Consider the following 11266-nt stretch of genomic DNA (forward strand, 5'->3'; position numbering starts at 1 on the left):
ATAGATCAGCTCGAACGCCCCCGCGGTCTCGCTTAAACTCGAGATGCTGGTGGAAAGAAGGAAGACGTAATGAAGTGAGGATCTCTGGGTTGTTGCAATGGTCAGATTATCAGTTTATTGCCACAAATTCTACAACCCGGAGTTGCTATGAAGGTACAATTATTTTCCAAATATTTGTAGTTAATTCTACTTTTCTCAATTCTCAGTAGGTTATTGCTGTCAAGCTAGCTAGCTGTAGTTGACTGTCAGCAAATATGCTAGCTAACGTTTGCTTGCTCAGTTTTTTTTTGTTCGTTTTTTGTTCACAAGCTAGTTAGCTAACAATAAATAGATAGTTAACTAGCTTTATATATCCAGCTAACGTTAGCTATGTTGAGTGAGCTGAGTTCAATCATCTCTATATGTAACATTGATGCTTAGTAACTAATGTAGATAGCTATTAGCTACTGTCAGTATGAAGCTAGGTACAGCTACATGTTGCCGAAATAGGCTAATTAACTAGCTAGCTACTTGGTTAGATTTTCTTATCTAACTGTATATGAGTTAGCTAGCTAGATTAAATAGTTTATTCAGGCAAATTCTCGATAACCAGTATTCATGTTCAATGTCGGTACTATTGATGATTGTCCTCACCACCAAGGGGGAGTAGCACAGTAATAGCTTGATGTTTTGCATCTGTGACTAACGCTAGGCTACTAGCTAGCACGGTCAGTAGATTGACTGTTTGTCTTGCCTTGTTTGTGACTGATATTTGTGATTTGAATGGATAGTTCAAATCCTCCCTCCTAGGAAGAAAGCTTCTGGTCAATTATTGATTTTTGGAATGTATGTTAGTTGTCTGTAGGCTGTTTGGTTCCACATCTGTAGAAATCATAACGCTCGCTCATTGGGCATAATATTTAGCCTTTACAGTGGGAGTTCTAATGTTCATATACAATTATCAGATTGTTAACCACTTAATGCATTTTTTTAAAAATGTTCTACCATCTCTCTTCAATGAATATGCATTAGTAAGGATACAAACACATACTTTATTTAATTTAATCATGATACAATCTCAAACTTAGACAGCTGTGGTATTTTGCAGATATTAATGGATGATGATTGGTAGAACCTTGTGTAATTCAGATCAGTAGGGGACTCAATGCAGGTACAAGTCAATGTACACAAGCTGATTTACCAGGAGAAACTGCACCTTCAAGAGAAACACCCCCACAACGCATCCAAAAAATGTAAATATGAATATATTTAGACTAACAGCAGCAGAAAATGGAACAATATTACAACAGTCGTAACAATAGTAGTACACCAATTTATGCACAAATTGACCTGTTGCCTTAATAAATATATTCCTATATTTGACTACTGCACAGTACTATTGTTCATGTAACAGAGACTAGTATAAAAAGTAATTGGCAAATGATAGGGCCTACGTTTGGAAACGGATTACCTCATTGATAGAGATGGGAGTTGAACTGAAATTGATTTTGTGGAATTATCTTCCCATGTCAATACAGGGGAATGCATTCTCTACTATGAAATTGCCAGGGAACAGATATCGAGTTATCATTTGCAGCCACTCGAGGTAATTAGTCAGTTAGTTTATCCGATGCATTAATCATTTCTCCACTACACACCTTCGCTTTCTCACACATTCTCCCCTGCAGACAAAAGTATCCCATTTAGATAAGCTTTGATAGGATGTGTTGGATGTAGGTCTATTAGGGCTGGTCATCATGCAGTCCCTGGGCATGTCTAGTCTATTGTGCCGTCGTCAGTCACCACAGAGCTATGGGCTATGCTTTTCATTTCCTCAGCCATAACAAAGTGACGCCTCCAGCCTCTCCTGTGGCTGCAATATTAAGAGTATAATAGCCTGTGTTTCCTTGACCACTCTATTTTTAGATGTTTTCACACTTGCAATAACCTGTGTGCAATACATTGCGGCATCAAGCCAATCTGTTTGTAGGTATCACTGTGATAATGACTATAGGGTGTCTGGTGTTGCACAGATGGGTCCTAGCTCAAGGAGAGGAGGCTTGTCGACACTACAGGGCTGTTGCTGGTGATGTTTGACAGGGATAACTCCTTCTCACGTCTGTGGAGCTCTGGAGTCTCTTAACACTGCTGTCTGTGTTCTCCAGGCTGGGGCCTCGTCCATGTGGGCTTCATGCTGTGGTCTGCTGAATGAAGTCATGGGCACAGGGGCAGTGAGAGGCCAGCAGCCTGGGTTTGGAGCCGGTGCCGGACCCTTCCGGTTTGCCCCCAGCGCGGGATATTCCACATATCCGCCCACAACCTCAGGGAGCCCCAGCCTCGTATGTAAGGCTTGTGGCCAGGCCTTCTCTGTCTTCAGGAGGAAGGTAGGTGTTGGGTTTGGGGACCATTGGGGTAGCTAGTAGACTTATTGTGTGAATGGCCTATATGATTGTAGGCCAGTCCCAGATGGTTAGAGGGTGTTTTATAGGCTTTGGGGTGATGGCTAGAGTGTGTCTGATAGGCTTTGGGGTAATCAAGAAGGAACCTGTTTGGGTGTTTGAGCCATAGAATAGTTTATAATTGGTATTGACTGAGGAGACACTATAACATTTAATGCACTGATATTCTTATATATTTTATTAGATCTGATCAGAGTAGCCCTCATGTTTATTCAAACATACACACCCTACTACACTAGGCCTACATGTTAAGTAAGGGCCAGTGTTGATTAGTTCCGTCCTTAAACGTAATCTGATGTGTCCTCCGAGAGAGCCAAGATAAGAGATGCTGAATACAGCCAGTTACGTCATGAGACTGCACTTACAAGCCCATGGCACAGCAGTGGTAATTGCTACACTCCAAATCAAATTGTATTTGTCACATGAGCCGAATACAACCGGTGTAGACCTTAACGTGAAATGCTTACTTACAAGCCCTTAACCAACAATGCAATATTTACTAAATAAACTAAAGAGGGAAAAAAAAGTTACACAATAAAATAACAATAACGAGGCTATATACAGGTGGTATCGGTACCAAGTCAATGTGCGGGGGTACAAGTTAGTCGAGGTATTTGAGGTAATATGTACATGTACATAGGGGTAAAGTGACTATGCATAGATAATAAACAGCAAGTAGCAGCAGTGTAAAAAAAAAAGGGGGGGGGGGTCACTGCAAATAGTCTGGGTAGCCATTTGATTAACTGTTCAGCGGTCTTATGGCTTTGGGGTAGAAGCTATTAAGCTATGTTGAGAAAACCACATGTTTTTGTTCTAATGTAGTCTGTGGTAAACAAAAATAACTTAGGCTACTTCTTTAGTGTAGATTTAGATCAGTGTGAGGTTATGTGGCTGATGCAGGCTAATGCTATGGTCTGAAGTTTGTTAGAAGAATTTCTAGGTAAGCACTGTGCCTCATCAAAGGTCTAGCCAGAATTCATCAAATGGCAGGGGGAAGGGGGTCTGTTGTGATGACAGAGGCAGACGACATCTCCATATTGCTGGGTTGAATTCCTTTACTGTCTGAACTGGTCCCTCTGCTGCGCTGCGTCACCATGCCAACACAGAGCTTAATCATGCCGCTTGCGTGTTATTACTGTTTGATGTTTGTGACATGAAATAAAGAACTGCCTGCTTCCCGTCCGACTGTCTGGAGACGGAGAGGAACAGATGCACATGATTGAAAAAAATGCAGTAACGGAAAAAAGACATCGACCTTCTGCTTCCTCATGGCTTATTTTGGGCTCCAATACCCCACATTCCTCATCTGTACAACATAGCCTGTGAAGGTTCTATTGATGATTTCAGAATCTGTGTTGCTTTGTTCAGAACAAACGATCGTTCAAGGTGTATAGAGGGAGATGATTGCGCAATTTAATAATTGAATGAGACATGATTTAATCTTCCATCTGCATGAATGTTTTAGTGGAGACAAGTTCTACATGCAGGATATTGTTAGCCTAGAGTACTGGGCAGTCTTTGTGGATCCTATTAAGGCACAGTGTGCCCTGGGGCCTACATTATCCTGTGTCCATGTCACTTAGCCTGTCTCTCCACCTGCTTAATGCGCACACTCTATCTCTCTCTCTCCCCCAGCATATCTGCTGCGACTGTAAGAAGAGTTTCTGCACTCTGTGCTCTGTGCTTCAGGAGAACCTGCGTATATGTGCCACATGTCACCTGCTGAAGGGGACGGCCTTCCAGAGACCACAGCTGATGCGGCTGAGGGTCAAAGACCTGCGGCAGTACCTGCTGCTACGCAACGTCCCCACAGACACCTGCAGGGAGAAGGAGGACCTGGTGGACCTGGTGCTGTGTCACCAGGGGACAGAGGGGGAGGAGGACCCCGACAACCCCCTCTACACCCCGCCCCCCTCCGCCGCACGTTCCACCTCCGAGCTGTCTGCGCTCTCAGTCTCCGCCTCTCAGGGGGAAGCTCTCAGCAGGAGTGACAGCTCAGGGACAACCAACCAGGTACATGTCATGCAGGTAGAGAGTGAGTGTAAAAGGTGTTACGTCTGCTCTGAAAGTGACTGAGGTCTAAATTAAGAGATGACTGCTACAAATACCTGTACTTTGCCTGCTCAGCTGGTGCAGAGAGCATTAGAAGCTTTACTATGAATGGGAACATAGTAGTTCCCGAGGTATCAGTGGACTAAACAGCAGGTGATTCATCCTAATCCCTGCCTGGACTGGAAGGATTTGTAGTGCTCTGTGGAGGTTTCTGTCTGAGTAGGCCTGTTGCAGTGACCATATTACCGGCAGACATGACCGCAGTAATATTCCACGTGACCGTTGAGTCATGGTAATCTCCTCTTATGCACTCAGGACATGCATTGGTAGTACCCAACTCAGTAACGACCATCAGGTCCACTGGAGGCTGCTGATGTAACATTCCGCTGATTCTGCTCCAGCCATTACCACGAGCCCATTCTCCCCAATTAAGGAGCCACCAACCTCCTGGGATCAGGTCCTAATGGTCTGGTACTCAGGGCTCTATTGTCCCTCCATCAGGTCCTAATGGTCTGGTACTCAGGGCTCTATTGTCCCTCCATCAGGTCCTAATGGTCTGGTACTCAGGGCTCTATTGTCCCTCCATCAGGTCCTAATGGTCTGGTACTCAGGGCTCTATTGTCCCTCCATCAGGTCCTAATGGTCTGGTACTCAGGGCTCTATTGTCCCTCCATCAGGTCCTAATGGTCTGGTACTCAGGGCTCTATTGTCCCTCCATCAGGTCCTAATGGTCTGGTACTCGGGGCTCTATTGTCCCTCCATCAGGTCCTAATGGCCTGGTACTCGGGGCTCTATTGTCCCTCCTTCAGGTCCTAATGGTCTGGTACTCGGGGCTCTATTGTCCCTCCTTCAGGTCCTAATGGCCTGGTACTCGGGGCTCTATTGTCCCTCCTTCAGGTCCTAATGGCCTGGTACTCGGGGCTCTATTGTCCCTCCATCAGGTCCTAATGGCCTGGTACTCGGGGCTCTATTGTCCCTCCTTCAGGGCCTAATGGCCTGGTACTCAGGGCTCTATTGTCCCTCCATCAGGTCATTAATGGCATGCTACTCAGGGCTCTATTGTCCCTCTAACCACACTGACATCAATCCAAATACACTTATCATCAAAACAGTATTGTGATCTTTAAAACTCACCTCACTGTGATTGATCAATTTGAAGTAAGAAGTTCAACAACCTGTTGAGTGGAAAACATGGTTGTTGTGGATGTTGTTTCAAAGCCAATGAAATGGACAGCGCTTTCTAAGGTGACGATTATTTCAAAACACCCATACGCATATTAGAGCTGATGCATACTCATAGGCCTATATACTGTATGAGCCCAAGCCTGGAAAAAAAACCTGAATTAAAAAAATGATTGTGCCATTATACAATACATAGCCTAATAGCCTACCGCATATTACGCATGGCAGAAAAACGAAATGATTTTAAGATGTAATTGGTCCAGCCTATACTCCAAAATTAGTAATCACCTTTGAGTGTGGACTGTATTATCATGCATACTGGATAGACTGGTTACCTCATGCTACACTCCAATCTTTCTATCCATGAGTCTGGGAGAGAACATAAAGGCCTAGGCGATGCCGTTGGGTCATTGATTGTGCAGGGTGGCTTACAGAGTTAGCCTACAATTGTAGAGAATTTGTATTTGATTTTGAATAGCTTAGTATTAGGGATTTTTATAATCAATAGGCTGACCTATTACCTTTAGCTACAGAATATCTCAAACCTCCACTCATCTGGTGATGAAATTCCATTGTCATGGAAACCCCTCACAGTGAAGCCTTTTATCAGACTGGGACATTTCCAGGAGCCTGTATGGAGCTTGCTCTCAGGTTTATACAAGCCATGACCTTCTCTCCTTTATATCATCTCCTCCCCTCTCCTTCATTCCTTTCTCGAGCGAGCAGAGAGTCAGGGTGTCAACAGTTTAATGAAATATGTTTTGTTACTATTGATGTTCCCGAACAGATTTCACTTGGTTTCCCAAATTTAAGCACTGGGTAGCTGCAGGAACAGGGTTAGAGAGCCCATGGCATAGAGTTTGGGCGGAAAATCACCTGTCATGCAGCGAGAGGCTGCATGCTCCTCAAACAGTGGTTGATGAAATAACCGGAGTATCTTACCCGGCATGAGTGAAAAATGCATTTGAGTGCATACAGGTGACATGTATTTGTTCACCTGCCCGTGTTCCTGCCCATTTGATAATGGGCCATTGTAAATTGAAACAAATTTGACATAATAGTGAAGACATAATTAAATTGAGAATAGTCTGATGGGTGAAAATCTGATCACTTGATGAGAGAACAGCGTGTGCAGCCTGAGGCAAGGAACAGAGCACAAGCTTTTCTTTTGCAACTTTCTCAAATCATCAATAGACTATAGTCGCATCATGCAGCCCATATATGTTTTGATTTCTAATACATTTCTATCATTCTCAACTAAAGTTACCAAATAACAAAATCTAGCATATATATATATAGGACCTGTTTCAAATGATAACTTTTACGCTCAACATAGCCACTTCATATGCACACTCGCTCCAGAATGGGAAAAATATCCTTTCTATTTTATTCAGCTAAGTTCAATTATATTCTTCCTACTATAAAGTCATATAAAATAATGGCACAGAACCTATAAGCATATCTTGTCTGATAAATGACCAAGCCTATGACATGGCGCATAGCCAGATAACATACACTAGGCCAACTTGTATTCTGTTCTTCTAGAAAACATTTTCTTCATATCATGTTTTTTAGGCCTGCCTAAAATAGTGGATTTATTGTGATGGTGTATATCAAATAGATTTACTTGACTTTTTAAAATTAAGATGTTCTGAAGGCGCGCATCAGTGGCTTGTATGCCTGGAGATGCTAACGTGTTTATGCTAATTGACGATCAATTTCCATGAGACTGGTAGTCTATTGCATGACAGTAACCGGCTGACAAAATGTAACGACAGCCCTCCGTCTGAGTCATGCGTTTTTTTGTTGTTGTCTGTACAGGATATAGGCGACGCCACGTCTCTCTCCCTCCTGAACCTGGCACCCAGTGAGCACACACCAGAGGTAAATGATGGACCTCACTCCTAGTAGGCTGCTAACTGTAGAAAAATGTCCTCACAGCATCTGGAGCTTATTCAGAGGGGTGCAACGTTCTCCTGTCCCATTTGCCCCTTTCGCTCCAGTGCAGTATGTGTCATGTATGTAATGGCTTATGACTCTCCTCTCTCTCATGCAGGTGAGCCCTCAGACGCGGCCGCGAGCGCGGGCCTCTCTCTCAGACATCTCCAGCCTGAGGGACATCGAGGGCCTGTCCGTTAGACAGCTGAAGGAGATCCTGGCCAGGAACTTTGTCAACTATTCAGGCTGCTGTGAGAAGTGGGAGCTGGTAGAGCGCGTCAGCCGCCTGTACAGAGAGACGGAGGAGAACATGAAGTCATGTGAGTAGCAGTGAGCCTGGTCCCAGATCCGTTTGAGCTGGTTTGCCAACTGCTATGGTCACTACCACACCATGTTTGCCCATCAAAATGGTGTGCAGTAGTTATTTTATCTAAATGTGTTTTCTTTCTTTCCTTCAGTGGAAAACGTGAACACAGCTTTAACTGCAGGTAAAATATCACTCCTCTGTCTGTCTTTTGTGATGATATGTATAGTCTGTGGAACAGGAATGGAAAGGACAGCTACTTGACATGTAAACCCTTCAGTCCTCGTCAATGATATTCTAGCTCAGGATGTACAGTATCTTCATTACTGTACTGTAATATTGTACCATCAGAGTTCCTGTATCCCATCAATGCTTTGTACCAGGGGTAGATGCTGAGTTGATTTCTGTAGTACAAAAATAACATAATCAGTATTTACTGACTGTTGCTTTACTCCTTCCACACAAGTGGTGGCCTTGCCCCCTCCTCCCATCTGCAATGGAGGGATTGGAGGTAAGGTATCTGAAAAGGGCACATTTTCCCCGGGTCTCTCTTACTGTTGACCTGGTCACTCCTACCATCTCATGGCCCCTCAGCCTGCATGTAACACAGGCATCCAACCTCATACACAGCCCTTAGTCATGCATGCATGACTATCACCTTACTTACTACATGTGGTCCCACTACTACTACTGCACATCCATCGTGATGTCTTTGTATCTCATCCATACCAAAGGTACCTTCATGCCATCTGAGCATGTGTAGTTGTTGGAGGTCCTCGTTGCCCCTATTCATTGCCAAGTAAGAACCAGTCACCAAAGTGCCATCTTTAAGTTTATTACCTAGAAAGACAAGATGTCTGTTAATAACTTCACACACACATTTCTAATAAAGCTAAATCTATACAGCTGCAAGAAGTCTGGGGTCTGAATTCACAGATACACCGTCAGGTGATGAAGGGGGTCTCATTGTCATGGAAACCCCTCATAGCGAACATTTCCAGGACCCTGTATGATGCTTGCCCTCTGGTTTATACCAGCCATGACCTTCCTAAGATAAGGCACTCTGGATACAAGAGCGAGGAGATATTTTAGTGAGCTCTCTCACTGGCAGTGCCAGTCTGTTCTACCTCTTCAGGGCTTGACATCATCATTGCTCTCCTCCACTCTGATCTGTATGGAATGTCCTGTTCTTTTGCTTTCTTCTCTGATTCCTCCCCTCTGTCTTCCTCCAGATGGGGAGAAGGCCCAGCTGACCAACGTGGATGACAACCTGTGCAGGATCTGCATGGACTCCGTGATCGACTGCGTCCTCCTGGAGTGTGGTCACATGGTCACCTGCACCAAGTGCGGCAAGCGGATGAGCGAGTGTCCCATCTGCAGGCAGTACGTTGTGAGAGCCGTGCACGTCTTCAAGTCCTAATGTCTCAACCCACCACTTCCACCATGTCACATCTTCAAAACATTCACCTCCAGAGAAACAGATCTGTGTTGTTCTGTCCTAGTTGTGGGTGTTCTGTTGTTATCCCCTGAAACGCTTACATTATTTGTAAACTTGATCATGAATTTGAGAAATGCAGTGTGTTTGTTTTTTCCCCACTTAATTTTTTTCTTGGGACTAATCAGTGTTTGACCAATGAAAAGGAGGGCAGCAGTCTACCCTTTATATTAACCCATTCCATTTATAAACGCATCCTTGACGTTTTCTCATCTACTGTATTTTTATGTTATGCTTTTAAAACAAGAATGTGAGCTGTGTGTACCATCGTTCCCAGGTACCTACAGAGTGAACCACTAATTGTGACTGGTAACTCCCTGTCCCAATGACCAAACCCTATCATGTAATGTCTGCCCATATAGGTCTATTTTGATTTGGAAGGAAGTCTCACATTTGTTTTAATTCTGTCATAATGTCTTAGCGCTGAATGTTAAGATGAATAAGAAAACGGGTGCTAAATACGTTGAAATGTTTTTCCTGTTTTCCGTTTGTTAGTATACCAACTTAAATTGTGGATATCGTCACTGTCTGAAAACCTTATCTCCAAAACAAACTTCAGGAAATGACCATATTTTCCCATTAACGAACATACAATTATGAAACTTTTGAAGTTATTTCGAATACATTTTCTTGGTCCTAGAGTCAAATGTTCAGAGTACAACATTTGAGGGGAGTTCCTGCTTTCAATAGATGAAAAACATAACTTTAAAATAATTCCATCAGACAGCAAAAATATGCTTTGAATATTTTCAGTTTTCTTTTCTTGGAAGTGGGAGGAATATTGTCTTTTTAATTAATACATTATTGTAGTTAACACAACTAATCAAGTATATAGCTGCAAGTTTACTGCCACTTGTGGGATATAAAGTATATTGAGGAAAAGTGACTTGCTGTACAGTTGCATATAATGTTTCATATCAGTATGAAATGTACATATCTATTTTTTCCATTTGATTTGAATGTGTAATTGAATTGAAGATTTCCCTCAGATTAGTTTATTAAAGAGTAAGGTTTCACTGTCAGGTGGATTGAAATGTGTTACTGCATTGGTTTGCTTGAGTGGTCTGTCCTCAAATGAGAAGCAGAGCATGATGACCGTCTATGGTTGCGTCCAAAATGGCACCCTATGCCCTATGGGGCTTTGAACAGTACATGGCACCCTATGCCCTATGGGGCTTTGAACAGTAAATGGCACCCCATGCCCTATGGGGCTTTGAACAGTAGTGCACTATATAGGCTGAGGATAGGGTTCCATTTTGGACATAGGCACTGAGATTGGGTTGGAGAGGTTTCCTGCTCTTAAAATACCATGCACTGTACTGTATCACACAGTCAACTTCCCTTTGGAAGGGTATGCTAAACAAATTGTGCAAGGTCTGGTCTTTGTATTTGGGAATGTTTAACCTTTTATTTTGGTAATTAAAGATGAATTACATTAGTTTGACTGTCTACTTGTCTGGTATGTTGAGATGCCCAGACCACTTGTTCTTGGCAGGCCTTTGAAAAAGCAATTAACAATTTGATAAATGGGAAAATGCTTCAGGAAAATTAATGCTATCCTGTAGGGTGAACTAGTGTTTAGAGTGCTAGATTATGCCGTTGTCTAGGAGAAGACAGCTGCAGAGAGCAGCTTCCATGTGACAAATGCTGAATGGAAAAATACAAGCATGGTTGATATATGATCTCAGAGTTGGGTGAGGGGATTCCAAAAATATGTCCACATGCCAATGTTATTTCTTGCTCATTGAAAGCGAAGCCACCCGAGGTCACCAGTGACCCTGGCATTTAAGAAATACTCTGCTGTGCCCTATCAAAAAGGTCACAAGGGTCAAAAATGTCATAGTATGAGAAGTCAGA

General features: G+C 43.2%; 1 protein-coding gene across 7 annotated transcripts; it reads left to right on the plus strand.

Annotated features, from left to right (window-relative positions):
* rnf34a (ring finger protein 34a) lies at positions 1 to 10847 on the plus strand. 7 transcript variants are annotated; one of them, XM_045702931.2, is made up of 9 exons: positions 15 to 153; positions 1129 to 1232; positions 1518 to 1585; positions 2145 to 2363; positions 4128 to 4451; positions 7494 to 7556; positions 7729 to 7930; positions 8069 to 8098; positions 9147 to 10847. In XM_045702931.2, the coding sequence occupies exons 2-9, from the start codon at positions 1145 to 1147 to the stop codon at positions 9332 to 9334; spliced, it is 1182 nt and encodes a 393-aa protein (XP_045558887.1). In that variant the 5' UTR covers positions 15 to 153; positions 1129 to 1144; the 3' UTR covers positions 9335 to 10847. The 7 variants fall into 7 exon arrangements, with proteins under 7 accessions (XP_045558889.1, XP_045558887.1, XP_045558886.1 ...); XM_045702930.2 differs by having other exon boundaries at positions 16 to 153; positions 1088 to 1232; positions 4074 to 4451; XM_014160071.3 differs by having other exon boundaries at positions 16 to 153; positions 1112 to 1232; positions 4074 to 4451.
* Positions 10848 to 11266: the final 419 nt, after the last annotated feature.

This window comes from Salmo salar, chromosome 20, assembly GCF_965601325.2.
Source record: "Salmo salar chromosome 20, fSalSal1, whole genome shotgun sequence".
Classification (NCBI taxonomy): Eukaryota; Metazoa; Chordata; class Actinopteri; order Salmoniformes; family Salmonidae; genus Salmo; species Salmo salar.

Excerpts from the sequence above, each read along its gene's own strand:
- rnf34a (XM_045702930.2), top strand. The coding sequence starts at position 1,145 with ATGCAGGTACAAGTCAATGTACACAAGCTGATTTACCAGGAGAAACTG. Across the intron at positions 2,364-4,073 it reads TCTCTGTCTTCAGGAGGAAG|CATATCTGCTGCGACTGTAA; the intron begins GTAGGTGTTGGG and ends TCTCTCCCCCAG. Across the intron at positions 8,099-9,146 it reads GAACACAGCTTTAACTGCAG|ATGGGGAGAAGGCCCAGCTG; the intron begins GTAAAATATCAC and ends GTCTTCCTCCAG.